The following is a 27937-nucleotide window of genomic DNA, read 5'->3' as shown; positions in this document are numbered from 1 at the left end:
ACAGCACAGTGCCCTTTGGACCACCAACTCTGCGCTGAGACATGATGCCTTTCTAAACTAAGGACCTTGCCTCTCCACAGCCCGCACCCCTCCAATCCCCGCCTATTCATGTATCTGTCATGATGCCTCTTAAATGTTGCTATTGTATCTGCTTCCCCCACCTCCTCTGGCAGTGCATTCCAGGCACTTATCACCTGCTGTATAAAAAAAAAACTTGCCTCTCGCATCTCCTTTAAAATTCCCCCTTTCACATTAAACCAATGTCCCCTAGTAATTGACATTTCTGGGAAAAAGACTCTGACTATCCATTCTATCCATGCCCCTCGTAATTTTGTAAACTTCTATCTATCTCAGCCTCCAGCATTCAAGGGTGATGTTCATACAGGAAGGAATTAATGTGCAATTGAGTAGAGTTGAGGTCCAGATTCTAATTGAATCGCTGAGCTTGAGACACTGAATGGTGGTCTCCTGTTCACTGGTCTTAATTTCGGTCACATTGCTTCTAGCCTGCACCATAAGAACACAGAGTCCCTGCAGTGCAAAAGGAGGCCAGTCGGTCCATCAAGCCTGCACCGACAACAATCCCATCCAGTCCCCATCCCCGCAACCCCACGTATTTACCCTGCTAATGTCCATGGCACTAAGGGGCAATGTAGCATGGCCAATCAACCTAACCCACACATCTTTGGAGTGTGGGAGGGAACCAGAGCACCCACAGACACGGAGAATACCACACAGACAGTTACCCGAGCCTGGTAATGAATCTGGATCCCTGGCGCTGTGAGGCAGCAGTGTGAACCACCGTGCCGCCCTATCATCATTCATCAAACTTAATTGGCATCGCAGCAGGTTTAAGTTCCCTTCAGCGGTATGAGCAGCGGGAGGGGAGATTGTGAATCAAAATTGAAACTTATTTTTAATGCAGGGAGAAAACTGGGCTTGCCTGCAGTAGTAACGAGTTCCCCGTTCTGATCCTTGCCTTCATCCTCAGAAAACCCATTCTGGGGTTACCGCACAACTACTGCGTTGCCTTGCCCCTAAACCAGCCTTTAACCTCAGTTAACCTTTCTTCATCCATGTGCAGTGGTTGTTGAAATTTGGGTTCATGGAGTTATGTTCAAAGTTCACTTGAGTTGATTGAAACAATAGTTTACAGTTTTTAAAAGGAATATCATAGAAAATCATAGAAACTCTACAGTGCAGAAAGAGGCCGTTTGGCCCATCGAGTCTGCACCGACCACAATCCCACCCAGGCCCTACCCCCATATCCCTACACATTTACCCGCTAATCCCTCTAACCTACGCATCTCAGGACACTAAGGGGCAATTTTAGCATGGCCAATCAACCTAACCCGCACATCTTTGGACTGTGGGAGGAAACCAGAGCACCCGGAGGAAACCCACGCAGACCCGGGGAGAATTGCAAACTCCACACAGACAGTGTCCCAAATATATTTTATGCTTGCATTACTTTCCATGCCCTGGAACTGACTTGTGAAATTAAGGTAATGGCGCAAACATGAGGCAATATTTTACACAAGAGGTAGTGATGCGTGTACTATTGAAAATTAACAAACATAAAATTAAGCCATGGTGTGTCGCGCTGGAACATGAAGCCTTAATTGTATCCCGTGATTAATGTTCTTAAGTTGCACACTGCTTAGCAATTCTAGACTTGCATGCAGATATGACGATTGCTCCACTTGGCTTACACAGAGTTACTCAGATTGTTTGCTAATTTCCCAGTGAAGAATTCAGGTAATTAATGCCGGAATTTTCCGACCATTCAAGCCGGTGGGATTCTCCAGATCCGCTGCAGTGAATGGAAGTTTTCTGTCCTCGCTTGCAGCAGCAGCGGCGGGGTGTGCCTCCTGGAAAATCCGTCCGGGGGGGCGGGGGTAGTGGGGAGAATAAATTTTCCCATCCCGCGGGAATTGTAGCGGGCGGGGGGGGGGGGCGGACAATGCAAAGGTCTGTTGACCTCGGGCGGGATTTTCCGGTTTTGGGGCGGGTCCCGCCCCAGGTGTCTGATCCGGTGTGGTGCCCCCTACAGGGGATCAGTGGTGTTGGTGAGCAGATCCAGCAGCAGGAAGACTCCTCAACCAGTTGGGTTTAATGAATTTTCACTGAGACATGCAGGCTGTAAAGCAAGAGTAAAAAACAGGAAATGTAAATTACATGTACATCATTACACAGGAAGTGAAATAAAGATTGGGACATACACATGGGATTAAGGGACAGACCAAAAAGAGAAAATCTGAAATAAGTCATTTTTAATTATCTGCTCCTGGTGGAGGGGCAGCGCTCCGAAAGTTTGTGCTACCAAATAAACCTGTTGGACTTTAACCCGGTGTTGTGAGACTTCTTACTGTGCCGACCTCAGTCCAACGCCGGCATCTCCACATTAAAAATCTGCAGTACTAATTTTCTTGAGGAATGAAACTCCACACTTGTTTAAAAAAAAAACAATATTTTTCAGGGCTAGAAAGGTTGTTTGGTAGTTATCATATCTTATCATTTTAAAAACTCAATCTCACTAGCTTTTCATCATACGAGACCAGTGGGTAATTACCCTATGTTTACACCATTAGTGACCTTGATGCAACTTTCGACACAAACTGAAATAACACACCCAGTCGAGCCACAGTGTTGCTGATGACAGCATCCCATCTTTTTGCATTTAAGTGTAAATGTTCAGGCGCCAGGGGTGGGATTTTACGCCTTGCTCATCCCCCGATCCGTAAAATCCCACCCGACATCAACAGACCTTCCCATTGTCCGCCCTCCCTCCTGCTCCGCGATTCCCATGGCGGGCGGGGCGGCAAAATTCCGGTGCAGAAATTGCTGTCAGCTTTACCCTCCCTGATTGCCTCCATGGCATTCTCTGAGCAGGATCTGGGCCAATATTTGTGCACTCCCTTCAGATTTGGACTTTGCGGGCTGATGTCAGTCTTTCCTGCGTGTAATTAACAGCCAGTTTGTCTGTCTGTGGCTCAGTTCAAGAGAAAGCAGTGTTAATTTGCCTAGAGATGTCTTTTCCCCTGCAATGTTGCTGAGGCGACCTCAAGTTCTTAACCAAGTTTGTTTTCCTTTTGCAACAATTTGGTTCAAAAATGATGGGTTAGATAAGAAGATACCGCAAAAATGTCGATACAGGATGACTTTATCCAAAAATCCAGCCTCGTGAGCCACAAACAACAAAGCCAAAAAAGTATTTTGTTCCCTGATCTGGTCAGATCCTCGAACCGTATAAGTGTGTCTCGGTGGACCATTCATCCAGTCGTGAAGCAGACAGCAGTTTCAGGAAAGGGTGCCCAGTAATTCCAGTTGAATACCAGACATTGAACAGTTTGGCTTTCAATATTACTGCCTTTTTCAATAGAGTACATATGTGAGGAGACTTGTCTTTCTAAGTTGCAGAGATTTTACTTTCTTAATGTGCTCACCCAAGTATGGATTTAGTCGACATATGATCCTAGTCTGGTTTCAAACGAGAAAAGTTAGCAGAACATTGGAATAGTTTATACATTTTTAATTAGGCTTGTCAAACAGCCATCATTATTTTTAAAATGTAAAGGTCCGACAATTGGGTGACGTTCAGGATGTTACTAAACATGGTAGAATTAGCATGACTCAAGTCCAGACAACATGCTCATTCATGGTGTTCAGTGATAAAGTGTCGCTTGAACTTCCATATTGTCTGTGTTTAGTCTGTGCAACAATCATTCTGAGCAAGAACAGGAGGCTGTTCCCTGTAATCTTGAATTAAGTTTTTATCCATGGTAAGTGTGTATTTGTGGAGTGTGAACTTTCTTCTGCCTGAGGAGAAAATTTTTCTGTTAGTGAGGAAAGTCATAAGGCTTCGTGATCATAGAACAGATGGAGGCCATTCAGCCCATAGTGTCTGCACTGACTCTCCGAAAGAGCATCTTACCCAAATCCTATCGTATAACCCCACGTATTTACCCTGCTAACACCCCTAACTTGCACATCTAGAGGCACTAAGGGGCAATTTAGCATGGCCAATCCATTTAACCCACGCATCCTTGCCCTGTGAGAGGCGATGGCCTAGTGGTATTATGGCTAGACTATTAATCCTGAAATTCAGCTAATGTTCTGGGGACCAGGGTTCGAATCCTGCCACAACAGATGGTGAAATCTGAATTCAATAAAAAAATATCTGGAATTAAGAATCTACTGATGGTCGTGAAACCATTGTTGATTGAGGGAAAAACCCATCTGGTTCACTGCTGTCCTTTAGGGAAGGAAATCTGCCATCCTTACCCTGTCTGGCCTACATGTGACTCCAGAGTCATAGCAATGTGGTTGACACGCAACTGCCCTCTGAAATGGCCTAGCAGGCAATTCAGTTCAAGGGCAACTAGGGATGGGCAATAAATGCTGGCCAGCCAGCGACGCCCATGTCCCACGAGTGAATAAAAAAAAATCCCAAAGCACCTGGAGGAAACCCACGCAAATACTGGGAGAACATGCAAACTCCACACAGTCATCCAAAGTTGGAATTGAATCCAGGTCCCTGGCGCTGTGAGGCAGTGCTAACCACTGTGCCACCCTTGCTTGTCATGGGGCATCACAGGCTGAAAAGAGTTAGGAGGGAGCTGAGGTAAAATAAATAGCATCAATTTCAGGATTCCAAGAGCGGAAAGAAGGGAAAACTGAGGGAGAGATGGAGCAAGTGCTGGAAAAGAATATGTTTGACCAGTTTGATTTGATTTTGCCATCATGGACATGCAAGGCAGAAATACCTGCAACTCAGAAACAAGAAAGGAAAGAAAAAAAATTGTACTACTTAATTATAGAGGGGGGAACAAGAAAAGCGGTGACTGAGGTAGAGAGGAGTAGAAGGTTGTGTTTTTTTCCCCCCAGAAGTGTTACTTTCCTGGTTAGACATGACCTTTTGTACAGTATTAGCCCTCAGGTTGTTTCATGTTTTAGTCTTGACCAATTCTATCAGTTATTTCAAGGCACCAACAATTTTGTGGTCTCTCGGCACATTGCACAGAAGGTTTTTTTTTTCAAACTTTTTATAGATTTGTCATGATTCAAGTAATTTTTTGTTGATATCAATAATTATCAATGTCAGCTTGGCCCAGTTGATTGGCCTCATGAGTTTGAAAGTTTGATTTTAGAGCGGGAATTGAGCATGCAATTCAGGCCGTAAACCCCTCATCAAAAATGCTACCCTCCAGGTGAGACATTATATCGAGGTGCAGTCTGGTGGATCAGGGGTAAGATTGCTTGGCACTATCTGGAAAAAAAAGGGAGTTCACTTTCAAGCAACACATCTGATTATTGTTTGAGGGACTTTGTTTCAATATTCTTTTGTGGGATGCGGCCATTTATCAAGGCCACCACTTATCACCCTTCAGTTTCCCCCTTGAACTGAGTGGCTTGCAGGACCAAATTCAGAGGGTGGTTACAAATAAACCTCATAGCTTTGGTTCTCACATCACATGTAGGCCAGACTGGGTAAAGATGGCAGATTTCCTTTCCAATAAAGGTCATTTGGTAACCAGGGATGTGATTCTCCGACACTGTTTTTAAAACTTTAAAGTTTATTTATTATTGTCACAAGTAGGCCTACATTAACACTGCAATGAAGTTACTGTGAACATCCCCTAGTCACTACACTCGGCACCTATTCGGGTACACTGAGGGAGAATTTAGCACGGCCAACGCGCCTAACCAGCGTGTCATTTGGGAGGAAACTGGAGCACCCAGAGGAAACCCACTGCTGGTGGGAGCAAAGAATCCCGCTGGCATGAACAGCTGGAGAATTCCGGTCGGATGATTTTTTTAATGGTAGTTTCATGGTCACCATGATTGAGATTAATTTTCAATTCAGAATTTTAATTCAATGAATTCAAATTCCACCATCTGCCCCAGAATATTAGTCTGGGCCTCTGGATTGCTAGTCCAGTGACACTACCTCTTCACCATTGACCCTGCACTGGTGACAAGAATGGCTGCCATAGATCCAAAGGCTTGTGTGAAACTTTGTGATGGTTTGATGGTAAAATTAGGCACTTTTGTTTCTTTTATATTTTAATTGTATTTTAAGATAATTTAAAAGCTGTCCACGGTGGGAATCATTGCTGGTGGGATGGAAAATTTGACGGTTGATGGACAGTTCAAAGGTCTGTTGACTCCAGATGGAAATTTCCTGTCCTGCAAGGTGGGGGAGATGGGGAGACCAAAAGACTCCAGCCATCGTTACCGATGCGGGCCTCTGGCATCTTGAAAAGAGAAAGAACTAGTACTTTCATAGTGCATGGGGACATTCCAAAGAGCTTAACCACCAATGAATTAATGTCGTAGCACGGTTACTGTTGTTGTTTAGGTAAACGCAGTAATCTGCTTACGTACAGCATAAACAGCAATGGATCACTGGTTAACCTGTATTGATTGAGGGAGGAGTGTTGCCCACGACAGCAGAACCTCCTCCAACCCTTTCAGACCTTTCACATTCATCTTGCACTTGGTGAAGGTGGAGATTCAAGTACCGAGGCTGTAGCTTTTTGTGTGCATGGCCTGTTGTCAGCTGGTTTGCACTGAGATGAGGATGTGCATTCTGCAGTAGATCAGTGCTTTGGGGTGGAAATAGAAATGGCAGGAACCGCAAGAGGGTGAGTTGTTAGTTATTTGCAACATTTGTGCTTTAAATGGAGAAGTAGCTGAGTTCCTTGTTAAAATCGCGATGGCCTAAAAGGGTGAATACTGCTTCTTCCCATAAAAGTTTCAGTATCTGTTTGCGTGTGGGTTAGTTCAGCTCAGATCTTTCTGTATACTGTTTTTGTGTGCCTCTCAGTGGAGGGAACAATCGTATTATTGTGAGATGGACATTTTCCCAGTTTGGGCAACGAGGGCCATCAGCTCACGCTTCGCAAGGCTCGAAGGCAAAGTAAAGCTTTACTTTGTTCCAATTTCAGAAGAGTTCCGTTCACCAGTGTTGTGTTGTTTATTTTTACATGTCCCATACTAACAATTCATGCAGCCAAAGTAAGGGCAGCTTGATGCACTGGTCAGATGCTCCCCTGTTGACTTGTTTTGGAACTGACCAAATTCACAGCAAATAAAAAAATTGCAGTTATTCAGCAAAGGAAACTTTCCTTTCCATTTATCAGTGAGTCATTGAGGTGGAAAGGACAATGTCTGACCCTCAGCACTACCCAGTCTCGCAGTTTTAAGTCTGTTTCTTTGGTGGCAAGTCAACAATGTAGAATCTTTACAACGTGGAAATTTGGCTCAAACAGCCTGTGTCACTGTTTACCCTCTGCGCAAGTAGATAGCTCGAACCATGTTTACCCTCTCTGTTCCTGCATTCCCTAAACACCTTTTTCCTTCATCCAAATGTCCAATCTCATCTTGAGTTTTTGCCTCAGCCCGCGAATTTCACATCCTCAAAGTGTTCCTGGATAAAGACACATGTCTTGTTCTTCTTACTAAATCTGTTGTATTTAATCTCCCTTGTTCCGACTCCTTGGCACCTGGAAGCGGTCTGCTACTGTAAAGTTTGCCACCCTCCTTTCATCGTTTGTAACACTTAACCTGATCTGTATTGCTCTAACAAAGAGGACCAATTTCTCGGTGTTTTGCTCTTTATTCTAATAAGTGGCAACATCCCAGTCAATCTGCATTGCAACATGACTAAAATCTTTGTAAACCTCCGAGGATACCGATCACAATACTACACTTGATCTTCAAATGAGGTTTTAAGGTTTTCTTTCATATGATTAATATATAATTGTAGGGACATTAGACATAATAGTGTGATGGGGATTTTCTACAAAAATGAAGATTAATAAATTGATTTCATTGGATCTGGATCAGCTGTTTTGGAGGCTCTGGACAGAATGTACTTTTACACTCCTTTTGGCTTCAAGCCTGCCTAAAAACAAATTGTGGAAATACATCGTGAGCTGTGGATTTGCAAGTAAACCTACCGTAAAATGCAAGCACGAGAGATCACGGTGGAGGAGAACGCGTCAAGAAATTCGTTCTCTCTTTGTTAGAACAATACAGATAACCAGATTAAGTGGTACAATGACGAAAGGATGGTGGCACATTGGTTAGCACTGCTGCCTCACAGGGCCCGTGACCCGGGTTCAATTTCGTCCTTGGGTGACTGTGTCTGTGTGGAGTTTGCAAGTTGTCCCCGTGTCTGTGGGTTTCCGCCGGGTGCTCCGGTTTCCTCCCACAGTCCTAAAATGGGCAGGTTAAGTGGATTGGTCATGCTAAATTGCCCCTTCCCAGGATGTGTAGGTTAGATGGATTAGCCACAGTAAATGCATGGGGTTACGGGAAGAGGGCAGGGGGATGGGCAAGAGTAAAATACTGTGTCAGAGAATCAGTGCAGATTCGATAGGCCAGATGGGAAAGATGTGGTGACATCAAATTGAGGTACTCAAGGTGATAAAAGGAATGGATGAAATAGACATGGAGCGAATGCTTCCGCTGGTGGGGCATTCATAGTCTTAGGATAAGGGGTAGCAAATTTAAAACAGAGTTGAGGTGAAACTACTTCTCCCAAAGGGTTGTGAATCTGTGGAATTCGCTACCCCAAAGTGAGGTGGATGCTGGGACAGTGAGTAAATTTAAGAAGGAGTTAGACAGATTTTTAATTGGTAATGGGGTGAAGGGTTATGGGGAGAAGGCAGGAAAATGGGGATGAGGAGCATATCAGCCATGATCGAATGGCGGAGTGGACTCGATGGGCCGAATGGCCCAATTCTGCTCCTATATCTTATGAACTTATGGCCTCTTCTGCACTGTAGGGATTCTATGATTATCTAATATGTTCAGCAAGGAGCGACATGTAGCACAGTGGCGAAAGGCGGGGGCTGTTGACTGCTTTTCCATGAGCGTAAAGGAAACACAGTTCTTCCCCCTAACCCCTCCCCACGGCGACACTCATGAATCCAGCGAATTTCCTTTAGGGTTTCCTTTCCCACATGATAGGAGCTGATGGTACCGTCATACCACTTAACCCCATCCAAAAGCAGCCAATGGGTTCTGGGTTGGGGTGGGGAATGAGGTTTTGTTGGTTTTGTGCCAGGCGAATAATCTGCGGAGCACTTCACTATAACACGAAAATAACACGCCAGAGCGACTGAGGGAGGTGGGAGGGGATGGTAGGTGCCAGAGCAATTGAGAGCAAGACAGATTGCCTGCCATGGGACTGATTCTGTTTAAAAAGTTTGGTTGAATCAAGAAGCTGGAAAGTGTATACTTCTATGAAAAATAAATTGCATGCGAGCGAACGTTTAAAAATAAAATGACTCATCAAGTGTGGGATGTGATCAAAATCAACTGAAAACATACAGACCTTTTGTAACATTTGAGCTGGCACACTTATTCTGCAAAACGCTGCTATGACCAAGGGTTTTTTTTTTTAACGGAATTTGTTTTGACTTGGCCGGCATTGTAGAGTTTCCCTGCTGAATAGCCTCTAAAATTAATAGCTTGAAGCAGGACAGGCTATATCGGCTCAAAGTCATCATTGCACTCTGGAAGGTCCAGGTTGGCTCAATATGTGAATCCCACACTTGTGACTTTGAATAGTCGCTTATTTTAAAACTGAGTTCAGCTGCTGTTCTGCGGTGAGTTACAGGCACAAGATAGTTGTCTGCCCTGTGAGAACTGACCGCGCACCCCCTCAAAATTGCAAGCCCGACAGTTGGACCTTGCCTCATTTCACTTTGATGGATTAGTTCTATATACAGATGTAGAATAGCAAAATAAACAAACGTGGCTCCAGAGTTGGATGATCAACTTTGTTCCATGACTTTAGGCACTTTTTATTTTAGTTTTGGTCAGGATGTGTTCTGATTTTCCATTTTAGCTCGTCTATATATTGTTTCTTCTGTTAAAGGAATTCTTGGCTCTGTGTAGCGGATTTTCTTCTCTCTCAGTAATGTCTCCGGCTGGCTTCACATGTAAGGAATGATTTTTAAATGCTCTGATTACTGTTCCCTTTGCCAACTGCAGCAACAAGTTTGCATCCAGTTTCCCCCAAACTACACTGAGATAAATGGCCAATTGATTTCTCCTGGGTGTTGGTTAAGGGAGGAATGTTGGTCAAGACACCGGGAGAGAGCCCTTAGCTTGTCTTCCTATTTATTGCGCCATGGGTTCCTGAAAATTCATGCAAACATAAGGAATGGGCTGACAATGCCATTGTTTTAAAATCTAAACCAATGCAATGCATCAGGAACAAAACTATAAAGTTTAAGGTTTATTTATTAGTCACAAGTAGTCTTATATTCACACTGCAATGAAGTTACTGTGAAAATCCCCTAGTCGCCACACTCCAGCGCCTGTTCGGGTACACTGAGGGAGAATTTAGCATGGCCAATTCACCTAACCTGCACGTCGTTGGACTGTGGGAGGAAACCGGAGCACCCGGAGAAAACCCACGCAGACACGGGGAGAATGTGCAAACTCCACACAGACAGTGACCCAAGCCGGGAATCGAACCTGGGTCCCTGGCGCTGAGAGGCAGCAGTGCTAATCACTGTGCCACTGTGCACATATGGGCCAGAATTTAAATTATTTTTCATTGGGATTGAATGAAATTATTGATGTCAGTCAGTTTGTTACTGTGAAAGAAACATTTTGGGAGCCTTGCTTAAAAAGTGCTGTACAATATTCTGTTCAAGTTTCTCTCCCAGTGCCTATGGGCTGAGATCTATTTGCTACCTTCAGAATAAAAGTGGTTGATAGAAAGCACATTCCCTTTCCTCTGCTGGATTGCTAATGGATAAAAGCCCAATGCAGCCACTGAATGTAATTGTTCATTTTAATGGCGTCACAAATTTGAGTCAGCCTGGCAAATATTCAAATTAACCCCAGCTGAAGAAAATATTCAGAAGGAATAGGGTGGCACTGTGGTTAGTGCTGCTGCCTCACAGCGTCAGGATCCTGGGTTCAATTCCAGCCTCGGGTGACTGTCTGTGTGGAGTCTGCACATTCTCCTCGTGTCTGCGTGGGTTTACTCTGGATGTTCTGTTTCCTCCTATGGTCCAAAGATGTGCAGGTTAGGTGGATTGGCCATGCTGAATTGCCCCCTTAGTGTCCAAAGATGTGTGGGCGAGGGGGATTAGTGGGGTAAATATGTGGAGTTAGAGTGATGGGGCCTGGGTAGGATGCTCTGTCATCGATGTAGACCCGACTCCTTTTGCACTGTAGGATTTCGATAATTCTATGATTTCAAATATAAAACTCAAACCCATTGGTTAGATCACTGTTTGAATTCTGCGGCAACTTGTGACTCAAGGTGTAGCAATGTCATCTTTCCCACTGCCTCCTTGTGTCTGAACTCCATCATCCCCGGTCTCCATCCAATAAATCTCTGTCTCTGAGACCTTGGCATCCTTCTGAAAGTGCGGTGCCACAGAATTGGACACAGTGCTCCGCCTAAGGCCTAGCCAGTGATTTATAAAGATTTAGCAAAGCTTCCTTGCTTTTGTATTCTACGCTTCTGTGTACAAAGCCAAATTGTACCTTCCTTCACAGCTTTATCAACTTGCCCTGGCACCATTGAGGATTCCTGTGTGTGATCCCTCAGGCCTCCCCACTCCTGCAGCCCCTTGAATAGTGTATTTAATTTTTATTGCCTCTCCTCATTCTTCTTCCCGCAATGATGAAATCTATCTGGAGTGGAAAATCCCTATATTGTCGTAACTTTTGTAATGTTTCCCTTTTCCACCTTGACCTTGCACTATTGGCAGTCTGTGAAGTGTGAAAAGCTGCTTTGCCTATTTTCTGACTCTGCAGGGCCGTCGTAAAAAATAGGAAAACTGCAGTGACAGCATAAGTACCAGAAAAATAAGAGCTGGTTAGTTTTTCCATCTTCTTATGATCATTCCAGTAATCTTTTTTCCCCTGATTCCAAGCAATCAGCAGCTGTCATTTGTCTAGAAATTGCACTTAAAATTTCCATTCCTCTTTGCCTGCCCATTCTCCATCTATCACCATACCATACAGCTCTCCTCGAAGGACAGTCTTCAGTGTTCGTTTTGTTTTCCAAGTTTTTTTACTCCATTGTTAAAGCTACAAAACCAATGCTCAGAATGGACCAGGCAAGTCCAATTCTCCTTCCTTGTCCCAAAAACCAAATTCAAATTGAATCCGATTATTGGTCCCCGCAAGGGGACGAACTAGATCCAAACTGACCAGATGAGGCATTGCACCCACATCTTGATCTGGCACTTCTTTTTAGCCAAAAGGCTGAGTTGTTTTTGAAAAATTGCATCTGGTGACGCCTCAGTTAAACTTCACCGGCTACCCTGATCATTGACTCTACCCTAGCCTGGGACAACCTGCCTGATCATTGCAATAATGTAGATGCGCTGTAGAATGAGGCAATTTGGCCTAGCCTACCAGGCCTGGCTTTTTGATAGAGCTTGCCAATTCGTCCCACTATTTGATTTACTTGATTTATTTTTGTCGTATGTATTAGTGGACACGCTGGGATCGTTTAAGACTTATCTAGATAGCCACAGGAACAGACTAGGAATAGAGGGATACAAACGAATGGTCTAGACAGATCGGAGGCTGGTTTGAGTGATGGGCTGGTCTTCATTCATAACCATTTGTAGTTTCTTGCGATCTTGGACAGAGCAGGAGCCATATCAAGCTGTGATACAACCAGAAAGAATGCATCTGTAGAAGTTGGTGAGAGTTGTAGCGGGCATGCCAAATTTCTTTAGTCTCATGTGATACAAACGGAAGCGTAGAATACAAAAGCAAGGAAGCTTTGCTAAATCTTTATAAATCACTGGCTAGGCCTTAGGCGGAGCACTGTGTCCAATTCTGTGGCACATGAGCGGCGCAGGCTTGGAGGGTCGAAGGGCCTGTTCCTGTGCTGTATTGTTCTTTGTACAGTGAAAAGTATTGTTTCTTGCGCGCTATACAAAGTACATAGGAAAGGAAAGAAAAGACTGCAGAATGTAGTGGTACAGCCATAGCTAGGGTTTAGAGAAAGATCAACTTAGTGCGAGGTACGTCCATTCAAAAGTCTGATGGCAGTAGGGAAGAAACTGTTCTGGAGTTGGTACATGTTTCAAACTTTTGTATCTTTTTCCCAACGGAAGAAGGTGGAGGAGAGTATGTCCGGGGTGTGTGGGGTCCTTGATGATGCTGGCTGCTTTTCCAAGGCAGCGGGAAGTGTAGACAGATGGGAGGCTGGTTTGAGTGATGGACTGGTCTTCATTCACAACCATTTGTAGTTTCTTGCGATCTTGGATAGAGCAGGAGCCATACCAAGCTGTGATACAACCAGAAAGAATGCATCTGTAGAAGTTGGTGAGAGTTGTAGCGGGCATGCCAAATTTCTTTAGTCTCATGTGAAAGTAGAGACGTTGGTGGGCTTTCTTAATTATAGCTAACACTAACCTGTTCTATTTCAATAACAGTAAGAAGTCTCACAGCACCAGGTTAAAGTCCAACAGGTTTATTTGGTAGCAAATACCATAAGCTTTCGGAGCACTGCTCCTTCGTCAGATGGAGTGGATATCTGCTCTCAAACAGTGCACAGACACAGAAATCAAGTTACAGAATACTAATTAGAATGCGAATCTCTACAGACAGCCAGGTCTTAAAGGTAAAGTCAATGTGGGTGGAGGGAGCATTCAACACAGGTTAAAGAGATGTGTATTGTCTCCAGACAGAACAGCTAGTGAGATTCTACAAGCCCAGGAGGCAAGCTGTGGGGGTTACTGATAATGTGACATAAATCCAACATCCCGGTTTAGCCGTCCTCATGTGTGCGGAACTTGGCTATCAGTTTCTGCTCAGCGACTCTGCGCTGTCGTGTGTCATGAAGGCCGCCTTGGAGAACGCTTACCTGAAGATCCAAGGCTGAATGCCCAAGGAAGATCCAAGGCTCAACGCCGGCATCTCCACATCATGACTATTTCAATAACCCAGCAAATGTTACATTTTCAAATATCTATTCAATTCACTTTAGGGAAGTTACTGTTGAAACTGCTTCTCCCAAAGCTTAACTATGCTTTTTAAAAAAAAATGTGAATGAAAACCACATCGTAGGCCGGGTAGTTTTCATTCCATTTCTCATGGCACAAAATTACTTAGAAGTTTTGAGTTAACCGTCAACTGCAAAAGAAGCATCAGGGAACTTGGCAGTGTTTGGTTTGGTCAACTGTCAATTGTCGAGGAGTCTATTGTCCTGTGTAAGTTGTTGACAAGGTGTCAGGGCAACAAGCAAACAAAGTGCAAAGGGGCCTTCAAATGTGGTTCCCTAGTCAGCATCTTGCTCACATCCCCAACTTCAACACAAAATTCACTTCATCAGAAGCTCCATTCCAGTTGTATTTTCTATATATATATATAAATTCATATATATTATATCATTGGAATGGAGTTTGCAAATGAGGTTTGATGCAGGATAGAATATTATGTTTATTTTTATATATATACAATATATATATATATGTATTATATATTTTTTAAAAACATAATCTTCTGTCCTGCACCAAACCTCACTTGCCTATGGTTTTGACCATTCCTTGAGTTCTGCTCTCTTCTCCTATGCCTTCTGCCCACTAGGCTCCACCCTCTGACATTCTCTCTCTAAACAACTCCAGCTCTGCACCTTCTCTGCCTTAAGGGCCTCCTTAAAACCCAGCTCCATAATCTTTTGGTAATCCCCGCTTTATGTACAATTTAATCGAATCCCTAGAAGGAGACTATTCGGCCCATCGAGTCTGCACCAACTCTGACAGAATATCTTCCCCAGGCCCACCACCCCGTTACATCCCTGTAACCCCACACATTTTGCTACCAAATAAACCTGTTGGACTTTAACCTGGTGTTGTTAAACTTCTTACTGTGTTTACCCCACACATTTACCATGGCCAATCACCTAACCTGCACATCTTTGGAGTGTGGGAGGAAACTGGAGCACCCAGAGGGAACGCGTGCAGACATGGGGAGAACAAGCAAACTCCACACAGACAGACACCCGAGACCGCAATCGAATCCAGGTCCCTGGTGCTGAGAGGCAGCAGTGCTACCCGCTCTGCCACCGTGCTGCCAGGAAATAATTAATATGCAGTTAATAAATAAGTGAGGCAAAGCTGTCATAACATTCTTGATTTTGACCATTTATCGCTCTCCAGCCATCACTCAGTAAACAAATTGCGTTTATTCAAAAACACCACTTGATCTTTCTAATGGATTTCTACATCATCGTTGTTCAGTTAGTCGATATAAACATCAACAGTTCAGATCTCCAACCAAGGGAGCTGAAAATTAGATTACCCAAAAATACATTGCCATTAAATTAACTTCTCCATCTGTGCACTTTGTAGTGAAATTGTGATGGTGTTTATAAATGCAGTGGAGATCTTCACTGTGCCAGCTGCCTTTCCGATGCACGGTTTAGAAATAGTGCACAGGATGAAGAGACGTCCAACTTTGCTGAAATAATGTAATGAGGTTTGTTCAATTTCACAATGTCCATTTGATTGCACAAGCCCTTCAGTACTAGCAATGGCTTAGGAAACTTTACTATACATAGATGTCCATGAATCTGTGGAGCCTTTGCACTGGATTAGTCCAGTGCTTGAACTGATGAAAAACTCCCATTAGACCCAGTAGCATTTTATTTGGGTTGTTCAATTAGCTCCTGTGGATTGTAATACTGTCCATTCTTCTGAATGAATGAGAGAAAATCACCCCCCCCCCCTCATTTGTTTCGAGGGATGTTTCTGTGGGCAGTGACAGCCCCTCCACTATTTTCCCATGTTATCATTGGCAAGCTGTAGGACTGCAGAGGGCATCATAACTGGGATCATTACTAATCTCTCACCTGACTGAAATCTTGTCAACACCTTAAAATTAAAGTTTATTTATTAGTGTCACAAGTAGGCTTACATTAACACTGCAATGAAGTTGCTGTGAAAATCCCCCTCGTCGCCACACTCCAGCGCCTATTCGGGTGCACTGAGGGAAAATTTAGCACGGCCAATGCACCTAACCAGCACGCCTTTCAGACTGGGGGAGGAAACCGGAGCACCCGGACGAAACCCACGCAGACACAGGGAGAACGTGCAGACTCCACGCGCACAGTGACCCGAGCTGGGAATCGAACCCGGATCCCTGGAGCTGTGAGGCAGCAGCGCTAGCCACTTTGCCACTGTGCCTCCAACTTGCAGCTAGAGTCATTGGATAGGCACTTCTCTATACTCTTATCCAGGGGTGTGGCTGCTGAGGAGAATAGATACATTGACTACTACCCCAGAAGAAATTATTATAAGATCATAAGTAATAGGAGCAGCAGTAGGCCATTCAGCCCATCACATCTGCTCTGCTATTCAATAAGATCATGGCTGATCTGCCTGTAGCCTTAACTCCATTTTCTTGCCAGTACCCCGACTATCAAAAGCCTGTTAACTCCGCCTTGAATATATTCAATGATTCACTGCCCACTCGAAAAAGAGTTTCAAAGACTAAAGGTCCTCTGAAAGAATAATTTCTTCCATATCTTGTTCTTAAATGGGAAGCTCCATATTTTTAAACTGCGCCCCCCGCATGAGAGGAACTATCCTTTCGGCATTTAACCCGCTGAAGCCCTTTTCGATCTTGCATGTTTCAGTAAGATCACCTCTCATTCTTCTAAACTGCAATGAATGTAGACCCATTGATAAAAATTGGGCCTGAAATTGCAATTTTCCTGGTTTATACGACGCCGTCACGGGCTTAGCATATTGTGTACTCATGGAGCCATTGTTGTGAGGGTAAAATCCGAGAGAGTGGCTCAGTGCTTAGCACTGCTGCCTCACAGCACCAGGGACCTGGGTTTGATTCCAGCCTTGGGTCACTGTCTGTGCGGAGTCTGCACCTTCTCCCCGTGCCTGCGTGCGTTTCCTCCCACAGTCTGAAAGACGTGCTGGTTAAGTCCATTGGCCATGCTAAATTCGCCCTCAGTGTACCCGAACAGGCGCCGGAGTTTGGTGACTAGGGGATTTTCACAGTAACTTCATTGCAGTGTTAATGTAAGCCTTACTTGTCACTAATAAATAAACTTTAAAATCTGTGTCTATGTCTAAAACTGAACTCTTGCATCAACATTCAGTTTTTCACACCGAATGCAGAAAAAGCAAACATGAAGTTCAATTTCAACCGCACTTTGATTACGTTTTGGGGCCGGCAACATTCACACATTTGATAACGATCTGATTAATGTTGCTGATTCTGACTGAAAGAAGCGTTTAAGCTAGGCTTATTGAAGAGTTACCACGTGATTTTTAACATGCTGCATGAAGTGTGTGGTCTCACCGAGACACGCAGCAAGTCCTCTGTACTGGACTGCGGTCCTGGACGTGCAACAAGTCCTCTCTACAGCCTGGACGAAAGGTCATCCAGACTCAACACATTGACTCTATTCTCTCTCCACAGATGCTGTCAGACCTGCTGAGTTTCTCCAGCATTTTCTGTTTTTGCCTCTGTCCTGGAGTGCAGTGCTGGACATGCAGCAAGTCCTCTGTACTGGAGTGCAGTGCTGGACATGCAGTAAGCCCTGTGTACTGGAGTGGGGTGCTGGACATGCAGCAAGCCCTGTGTACTGGAGTGGGGTGCTGGACATGCAGCAAGCCCTGTGTACTGGAGTGGGGTGCTGGACATGCAGCAAGTCCTCTGTACTGGAGTGGGGTGCTGGACATGCAGCAAGCCCTGTGTACTGGAGTGGGGTGCTGGACATGCAGCAAGTCCTCTGTACTGGAGTGCTGCCCTGGATGTGTGCTCAATTTCTGGAATTGAGCTTCAACCCACCATCTTCTGAATCCGAAACAAGACTGGAACCGACTTATCTGAGCTAAGACTTGATGTTAATAAAAAATGAAGGAAGTATTGAGGGGCCTGGCTTGTTGAACCAACTGACCTTGCTGGTTCTGGAAGGCTGCTGCCGCCTTCTCAGTTCCATGGCCCTGCAGCAACCTAAAACTTTTTCTCGCTCCCATGTCTCAAGAAAATCGCAGAATTTTTGCAGCTGTACAGAGAGGCCATTCGGAAGTTCAACATTCAGTACCGATATTCAGTGCACATTCTTATAATGTGAAATTACAATTCATTTTAAAATGTGCAGAGACGATCTGAATCTGGTTTGATGGTAGAGAGTTTTACGGCACAGAAAGAGGCCTTTTGGCCCATCATGTCTGCACTGTCCATCAAGCACCTATCTATTCTCATCCCATATTCCAGCCATTCACGTCGGCAGGATTCTCTGGTCCCCCTGCTGTGAATGGAGATTTGGCTGAGCGTCCTAGCTTGCAGCGGGCCGTTAACAGCTGTAGAATTCCGGCCTTGGCTTCTTTTGTTTGCAACATTGGAGAATTGGATAGAACTCTTCAGACAACTGCAGAAAGTATGAGGTCACCAAAGGTTCTCCGGTCAGAAGTAGGTGAATGCAGCTACAGGGACCGAGCCACAACAGCGAATAAAAGAGCTCAGGTTTGACCTCTGGTCTGTCCTGTCCCAACTGATCTCCAGTGACGCAAGAAGCATTACAATTGTGTTGCTTGAGCTAGTGAAATGGGGAATCAGTCAGGGTTGCTGCTCCTGATCGATATCTAGTTCCCCCTACTGGAAAATGGGCATTTGGAGAGCACGTTGTCGACATGATCTAACTTTACTGTGATTCACCTGCCCAATTTGTAACAAGAAGCTGTATTTACATGCTATTTTTCGCATAACAACATATAAAGTCGCCATAGTCCCAGTTGAACATAGGCTGCTCTCCCCCTTTGAGTGCGGGTGAGAGCTGACTCGTGGTAATTTAACCTGAGGATCACTACACCTCAAGCGAGGGGAAAGATGGAGAAGATGGGGCCTTTATAAAAAGCCTCAGTTGCTACCGGAATTTAACCCTCACTGATGGCGTCGCTCTGCATCACTTACCCGCTGTCCAGCCAACTGAGCTAATCCAAAATTTGACTTCAAACCAAATGAGGAGGATATGAGGGCAGGTGATCAAATATTTGATCAAAGAGATGAAAGTAGAAAGATTCTGTGGGGAATTCTAGAGCTTAGAACCTTAGCAACTGAAGGTATGGTCACCACTGGTGGAGGAATTAGACTTGGGGATGTTCAAGAGGCTAGAATTCGTAGAGTCCTGATATCAGAGTCATGGAGCTTGAGGAGATTACAGAGCTCCGGAGTGGTGAGGCCATGGAGGAATTGGAGAGCCAGGAAGAGAAATTGAAAATCGAGGTGTTGCTTTGCAGGTAGAATAGCCAGTCATTATTCATGATCTAGTGCACAAGATTCTCACTTGAGCTAGTTACCTGAGGATAGTCAATATCCATGCTAATGGTTCTTCCAGCAAAAAGCTGCTGGCATCAGCAGATAAATTTAGGAAAGAGAAGGGACCATAAAACTATAAAAACACGTAAAACATTCCTCCACCATTTTTGGGCAAATCTATTTGGAACCATAGAACCCCCACAGTGCAGAAAGAGGTCATTCGACCCAACAACTCTGCACTGACTCTCCAAAAGAGCATCCCAGCCAGGCCCTCCCCTCTGCCCTGTCCTGTAACCCCATGCATTTACTAGGGTTAATCTATCTAATCTATACATCCTTTGGACACTAAGGGGCAATTAAGCACAGCCAATCCACCTAACCTGCCTATCTTTGGACTGAGAGGGGAAACCGGAGCACCCGGAGGAAACCCACACAGACACGGGGAGAACGTGCAAACGCCACACAGTGACCCCAGGCCGGAATTGAGCCCGGGACCCCTGGTGCTGTGAGGCAGCAGTGCTAACCATTGTGCCGTCCTTATACAGTCTTCTTTCCAAATTCTTCACTTGTCTTATTACTCTTCACGTTCAATTCTCCGTCCCCTTCATTTAACTTTTAAGTTACTCTGAATGAGAGTACGGCAGATCTATTCTAGGTTTCTGAAGCCCGAGATCTGATATTTGGATTCTGATATTTGTGAGTGGTTGATATTTACTACTCAGATTTGATGTGGTTTAAACTCATTGATTGGAAAACTGCACAGTAATTATTTCTAGTATTCTAGATGTAAGCCAACTGAACTCCTTGATGAAATTCTAGCCTGCAAGTCATTCTTGCATGTCCAAGTTCTCCATACACTGAAGCATTTGAAATTGATTTTCTTCTGATTTTAACGTAATCGGTATTCAGCTCTCATTCTGAACACTGGTATTCGCTCTCTTTTTCTCTTTCTCTCTCTCTGTCTCGCGTATCTTCACACCAGTACTTTTCTTTCACCCTTTTGGGGAATTGTGAGGGAACGATTTTTGAGCTGATTATCAGCCCTTTAAACCCTCCTTCCATGGCCAACAAGTCCCGGTGTTAGACTCGAACCCAGAGCTTCTGGTCTAGAGGAAGGGATGTTACCGCTGCGCCACAAGGCCTCAACAACACTGGTATTAAAATGTCAGTCAGTAAATCCAGACCAACGAATGCCCAGAACTGACGAAAGGTCACTGACCCGAAACGTTAGCTCTGTTTTTCCCCCATGGGCGGCACGGTGGCACAGTGGTTAGCACTGCTGCCTCACAGTGCCAGGGACCCGGGTTCAATTCCCGGCTTGGGTCACTGTCTGTCTGGAGTCTGCACATTCTCCCCGTGTCTGTGTGGGTTTCCTCCGGGTGCTCTGGTTTCCTCCCACAGTCTGAAAGACATGCTGATTAGGTGCATTGGCCATGCTAAATTCCCCCTCGGTGTACCCGAACAGGCACCTGAATGTGGTGACTAGGGGAATTTCACAGTAACTTCATTGCAGTGTTAATGTAAGCCTACTTGTGACACTAATAAAATATTTAAAAATGCTAATCCTACTTGACTTGCAGAGCATTCCCTGCTTTTTTTTTCATGCTTCAGATTTCCAGCATCCAAAGTATTTTGCTTTTTAAAAGAATAGTAAGGAAAACAGTTGGGTACAATTATTTTTTTCTTCAAAAGAGTAAATGAGTTTGTAAAAGTTACCAAAAAAGGATGTTGAGGCGTTCCATATAAACAGTCTAGAGAGAAACGGATGTGTCTCCAGAAGGATGGTATGTTAGGCAGAGTAAAGGTTTGTGGAAAAGGTGTATGCTTCTTGGGACATGAAGTTTTTCTGTTCTGAAGAACTCTTTGAGAAGTAGACCATGACTGGAGTTCATCGATGAGATTTGTTCCAGTCAAATTTCTGCCTAATGCTTTCGAGTCCAACACCACTAAAGTCTAAGGCAACCAAAGACTTCAACAACACCATAAACAGCATCATTCTATAAATGAACTGCAAGGTTCAAACTTAAATTGATTAACTGAGAGTAAACATTGAACTCATAGCATTAAACAGCTTGTGGTTGACAATTGTAACTATATAAGCAATAAGAAAGTGTGTTTGAGTTGGCAGTCATATTGCAATTGGCAGTCACGGTAACTGTATTCTGCTCTTACTGTGGAATCCATGTCTTTGTGTTCCCAGCTGACAGTGAACAAGACTGCTCTCCAAGTAAGATCAGTTTTTGTGAGGCTGATGTGACACCATGCACAGTAGGAAAAATCTCTCGCAAGCCAATACGCATTTCCTGCATTGGTAAAGTGCTTCAAAAATATTTCATTGACTCCAAAGCACTTTAGCTATCCTGAGGTCATGCAAGGCATTGTATCGCTTATTGTCTGCTCCTCCTGTTTCATCATTTCTAATTGCCCCCCCATCACTAATGCTGCACCATTGTCTTTGTTTAACACAAAATACTCTCTGGGAAGAACAGAAGCAATAATTGTATCACTTGGGTGCACGAATTCATACGAATGTAATATGTACATTTCACATGTCAGCCATTGCATTTAGTGAATTGCAGGCGACAACAGTGCAATGTGTATGTTTTTGTGTTTGAGTTATTGAGCAATCAGGTGGAAAGCCAAGGGCCATGACACAGGACAAACACCAAGGTCGGAAAGAGTGAAAGAGAAGAGGGGGTAAACCAGAAACTGGTGGTCATCTTGGACTGAAGGAGCTGAGAGGGTCCTTGCTTTTGAGAAACGAGAAAAGAATGAGGTTGTGACTGTGTAGAAGAGTATTGATTATAACACTGAGGATGTGGGGAGTGAGGGGGGTGAAAGTGAATGTAGGACAATGTGGTTTCAAGTTAAGAAATTGAAGGGGGTCAGTTATTTGATATCGAAATGTGTGCGTCTAGGTAAATCTGATTTTCTCTGCCGTTTGGCCATTCACGCCTTCTATTCCGTCTATGGACTGCCATTAGCAGCCTTTCCCCTTGTTTCTGTGGCTATGACTCATCTTTCATTCCCTCACCCTTGAGTATAAATATCTCCCACTTTCTGTGCCTTTTAACTTTGACAAAGGATCATCTGGACTCGAAACGTCAGCTCTTTTCTCTCCTTACAGATGCTGCCAGACCTGCTGAGATTTTCCAGCATTTTCTCTTTTGGGTTTCAGATTCCAGCATCCGCAGTAATTTGCTTTTAAATCTGATTTCTGTCCTGTTTTGGATTTATGGGGAGGAAGTTATTCAATTTGAAAGACGGCTCTGTGGCACTTGTATTTTTTTTGTGTTGTCAGTTTGTACAATGAAAATTCATTAAAATATTGATGTTATGATTGTTAAAATATTGTTGATGTGAGTGGGCAGAAACGTTTCCTGCCCCATGTTCCAGACTCCCCACTAGAACAGGCTTGCTTTAGCTGGCAGTGCAGCGACGGTGCAGAACATAGTTAATAACTTAAATAATGCTATTTGTAATTACTTGGACAGTCAGCTGTCTGATAGTAGTTGTGTTGTAGGGAGAGGAGCTCCTAACTAAAGGCCAACCTTCTTGGAACATACACATGATCAAGAGATTAATAAATTTATTTACAAACGGTAGGACCCTGAGCTGTCGTTGTGCTGAAAATGTCTGTCCCTCTAAGCCCTTTGCCCATTCTCGGAAACCATGCATTGAGCCACCCTGGTCTCCTGGTCTGTGTTTCCATCCCTAACCCCCACTCCCTCTCTCCTCTTGCTCCTTCGAGATAAAATGCAACCTCTTGGACCAAGCTTATTTGTCACCCCGACCTGTCCGGGTAAGGGTAGCCTTTTTTACGTCTTGTGTCTGACGCTTGTTGGATCATCAGAGGCAAGTTCTACAAGTTGTTGTAGAATTTTCAGTGCGGAGTTTAATGAACAGAATTTGCCTATGTGACTGTCTTCAATCCTACAGATGAGACATCTCGCCTTCAGCTGAAGGAACTCCTTGATTTAACCTCCCCCCAACATGTGCTTACTCATTACCTGCTTTGTTGTTCCAGCATCTGATGTTTTGGTTTCAGATTTGCTGTGTTTGTAGGGTTTGCACTGTCTGAATCATTCTTGTTCTTAGTTGTCAAGCATCTGCGTATCTGTCACTATCCTTGCTCCTTGTTCCCACTCTTTGCCTCACGGGTGCCAAATCTTTCTATTCCCTTTTTGTACTCATGGGATATGGGCATCACTGGTTGGTCAGCAAATATTGCCTTTCGTCTTGCGTCACAAGTAGGCCAGACCGAGTAAGGGTGGCAGATTTCCTTCCCTAAAGGTCATGAGAAGGTCAATTGATAATGGTTTCTTTCAATTACAGATACTTATTGAATTCAAATTTCGCCATCTGCCGTGGTGGGATTCGAACCTGGGTCCCCAGAACATTACCCTGGGCACTCTGGATTATTAGTCCAGTGACAACATAATCACACCACTGCCTCCCACACCTCTTACTCCATCTCTGACTCTCCCATGTGTATTACTCTGTTTTATTGTGACTGATTCTATTCCTGCGAGCCACATTGGGACTTTTTACTTCACTGAAGAAATTGTGCAAAACTGGCATTATAATGATTGTCTCACAAGCATCCTGTTCTCTGAAACCACCACAAAATTAGGTACCAAAAGTACTGCTACCCTTCATGGCTGACTGTTTTGACAAATACATACGTAATTTTTAGTGGTTTACATTCAGTTTCCTGTACGTCATTTTTTTTTTAACAACTGAACTTTTCTTTATCTTCCCAGGTTGTAATGCACAAGTTCACAAGGGCTGCAGGGATAGTTTGCCTTCTTGTAACAAGATTAAACAGAAGGTATTTATTTATTCTCTCAATCTCTGAGTATGGTGCGAGATTAATTTGTACTTGTTCCTGGTCAGTTTTTGTTGTACTCTAGGTGGGAGATGTTGATGCGAGGAACTGGAACACTCCTTTCATTCCAGAGAACCTCATGTCGTGCATTTCCAGGTGGCGCAAAGCACAGATCTGATGTAGCCTGAGGCTCCAATTGTGATCTTAACACAGTGGCGGCGTTCTCACCTGAGTCAGAAGCTTGTGAGCTCAAGACCCACTCCGTGGACTTTATCCCCATAACCCCTTACATTTACCATGGTTAATCAATCTAGCGTACAAATCTTGGGACACTAAGGTGCAATTTAGCATAGCCAATCTACCCAACCTGCACATCCTTGGACTGTGGGAGGAAACCGCAGCAAAGGAAACCCACGCAGACACGGGGAGAACGTGCAAACTCCCCACAGACAGTCACCCAGGCTGCAGTACCGCGCAGTGGGAAATGCAGTTTAATGGGTGAGATGTGAAACAGAGGACCAGGTGGACAGAACAGATCACATGGCACTACTGGAAAAAGAGTAGAGGGGTTCTGGTAGCCAAACCGATGTTTCTTCCCCCTCAGCACGGGGGTACAGTGGTTAGCACTGCTGCCTCACAGCGCCAGGGACCCAGGTTCGATTCCGGCTTCGAGTCGCTGTCTGTGCGAAGTCTGCACCTTGTCCCCGTGTCTGTGTGGGTTTCCTCCCACAGTCCAAAGATGTGCAAATTAGGTGGATTGGCCATGTTAAATTGCCCCTTAGTGTCAGGGGGATTCGGAGGGTAAACATGTTGGGTTATGGGGATAGGACTTGGGTGGGATTGTTGTCGGTGCAGGCTTGATGGGCCACATGTCCTGCTTCTGCACTGGAGGGTTCTATGAAAGCCACTAAAATGAATTAATTTGGCCATCAATCTGACAGTTGTTTGTGGGGTACTGCTATGTTCAGTTAGCTTCCATATTTGGTCACATTACAACAGTGAGTACATCTCAAAAGTATCTTGAAGGATTGTCCCCTGCTCACCCTATAAATCAAACAGCCCGCCTGAATGAGATCCTTCATCTAGTGTAACTGCTTTTGTACTTGAGCCTGTTCCATAAAGGAGCAGGATTGAGTCTGCCCAGGTTAGTGACAGAGAGGGACTTAGCCACCAACAAGACAGGTGGGGCTTGTGTCCCATCAGCCAGAGCTAGGTATAACTCTGGATCCAAAGACAGTAAGCCACACCATGCCTGCTATGTCCAGTTTTGTTACAATTGAGCTTTTAAAGCCTGGGAGCAATTTTTAAGCTTTATTTATTAATGTCTTTTGAATGGACTTACCTTGCATTAAGTTGATCTTTCTCTACACCCTAGCTATGACTGTAACACTACATTCTGCACTCTCTCGTTTCCTTCTCTATGAACAGGATACTTTGTCTATATAGTGCACAAGAAATAATACTTTTCACTGTATGCTAATACATGTCTCAATAATTAATCAAATCAAAGAAAGTAGGCTTACATTCACACTGCAATGCAGTTACTGTGAAAATCTCCTATCCACCACACTCCAGTGCCTGTTCGGGTACACTGAGGGAGAATTTAGCATGGTCAATGCACCTAACTAGCACATCTTCCGGTCCATGGGGCACCCAGAGGAAACCCACGCAGATACGGGGAGAATGTGCAGATTTCGCACCAACTGTGTCCTAAGCCGGGAATCAAACCCAGGTCCCTGGCGCTGTGAGGCAGCAGTGCTAACCGCTGTGCCACCGTGCCGCCCCAGCGCAGAGAAATAACCATGAGACTGATACCTAACTTCGGTCAGGATCCTTGCGGAGATGGAGTGTAAAAATCAAAACATCAAACCACAATAGTGGGACAAATTGAGAGAGATTCAGATCAGTGAAAAGCAAATATCGGACTCTGGTTTGGAATGCCTTCATGTTAAGAATAATGAGGAACTCATGGGTGGAATTTTGTAGGCAAAAGCTCTATAATAATGTAAGGCACAGTTGGATAGAAGGCTGGAGGACTGTCTTCATATATAGAACATAGAACATTACAGCGCAGTACAGGCCCTTCGGCCCTCGATTTTGCGCCGACCAGTGGTACCAATCTAAAGCCCCTCTAATCTACACTATTCCAATATCATCCATATGTTTATCCAAAACCACTTGAACGCTCTCAACGTTGACGAGTCCACCACTGCTGCAGGCAGGGCATTCCACGCCCTATATATCTTTTGAACTGTACCACCTTTGCACTTGTATTAACTGCCTTAACTATTCCTAAAATGTTGCCTAAATTGGGAAGTGCTCAAACATGCCAGTGGGAAACCGTAAGGTGAATCTGTAACAACCTGTATATCTTCTAATGTAACGTACAGTGTTTTAATTTGTGTCCGTCTCTTTATTTCAGCAACAAAAGTCCCCTCAGGCCCAGGATTCTTTGACATTACCCACTGCGGTCAACATGAGGAATAAAAGTAAGCATCTTTTGACCTGTATTCTAGCTCGTTGGTGGTACCCAGGGGATATTTGTACGTTTCACTCCGTCAAGGTTTGCACAGCGCTGTCATGACAACTTCCCCACTTTGATAAGGATGTAAAATTTTCCACACTGTCTCCACTTGTGAAATACCCCAACAGTGCGGATGTTGGTGTTCCAGGCTTGGATTCTGTTGGGAGGCTGCACCTTGAGCTGTACAATGCTAAAGTGGGACACTGCTGGGTGCAGGCCTGTCACTGATTGGAAGCGATGCATCAAAAAGTAGCATTCAAGAATCCAAACAGCTCGAGACTAAATCAGAGGTGTGACTGTTTTCTAACCTAGTCTTAAAAATTCTTTCATGGAATGTGAGCAATGTAGGCAAGCCCAACAGTTGTTGCCCATCCTTAATTGCCCCTTGAGAAGGTGGTGGTGAGCAACCTTCTTGCATCGCAGCAGTCCATAGGATGTTAGGAAAGAGTTCCAGGATTTTTGACCCCGCGACAATGAGGGAATGGCGAGTCAGGACGGTGAGTGGCTTGGAGGGGAACATGGGTTGCAGTTAGCTAAAGAAATCGATAGGTTGCATAGCTGTGTGCTGCATGAGTATCACGAATGTCTCTTTAGCACAGTAAAACTGAGCAAGTCAGCCAGGATCATTCATCTCGAGTCTGCAGCAGGTCTCAATCCACTGGAAAACTGGGTCTTGTGGTGGATGCCTGCTATCTGGAGCCGGGGCCCACAATGTTCGGAGTTTCAAAGGTGAACTGAATGATGAGCACTTGGGGGTGAGCAAGGCATGTACGTTGAGTTAAGGCTGTTGGTTATCCACGGGTGGTGGGGGGGGGAGATACTTTGGAGAACTTGAAAGGGGATTTAGGAAAGATTTTATGCTGATGTCTATGATTTTGGTTTGTGAATTTTTGAATACGGATTTTTTTTCTATCGGGTGCTGTGTTGGAAGGATTGTTGTCTGGGGCAGAATTTTTTTTTCGGGAGAGTGTGATGGGTAGTTTTTGTATCTGAACCATCCAAAATACCACTGCCTGATTTGCTGAAAGAACAGCGATCTGTGGAAGTTGATTAAAATTTTGGGAGATGATTGGCTAATCTCTAATTCTTTGACATTATTGGTCAATGGTTTCTGTCTGGTTCATGAATGGCCTCCATGATGCGACTCCGCAAGACCACCTTCCATACAGGGGCCTGGCAATAATGCCCAGCACTACATGTTCTTGTCTTTCTTATTTGCTGCACTGCCCTGTTATAACTTTGTGGACCTGGGGATTTGCAAAAGACTGTTCTAACCACGATCTTTATTCATAGATACTTCA

The 27937-nt window shown here is 44.4% G+C and overlaps 1 protein-coding gene across 6 annotated transcripts in view; it reads left to right on the top strand.

The window, feature by feature from the left end:
* The window catches only part of LOC144511194 (A-kinase anchor protein 13-like), a 441197-nt gene that overhangs the window by 370697 nt on the left and 42563 nt on the right, over positions 1-27937 (top strand). For all 6 annotated transcript variants that reach the window (XM_078241273.1, XM_078241272.1, XM_078241271.1 and 3 more), the window contains 2 exons: positions 24048-24115; positions 26535-26601. In XM_078241273.1, the coding sequence (XP_078097399.1) occupies positions 24048-24115; positions 26535-26601 (135 nt within the window). The remainder of the gene's footprint in view (positions 1-24047; positions 24116-26534; positions 26602-27937) is intronic.

This window comes from Mustelus asterias, chromosome 24 (assembly GCF_964213995.1).
Source record: "Mustelus asterias chromosome 24, sMusAst1.hap1.1, whole genome shotgun sequence".
Classification (NCBI taxonomy): domain Eukaryota; kingdom Metazoa; phylum Chordata; class Chondrichthyes; order Carcharhiniformes; family Triakidae; genus Mustelus; species Mustelus asterias.
This window is presented reverse-complemented; position numbering and strand designations above follow the sequence as displayed.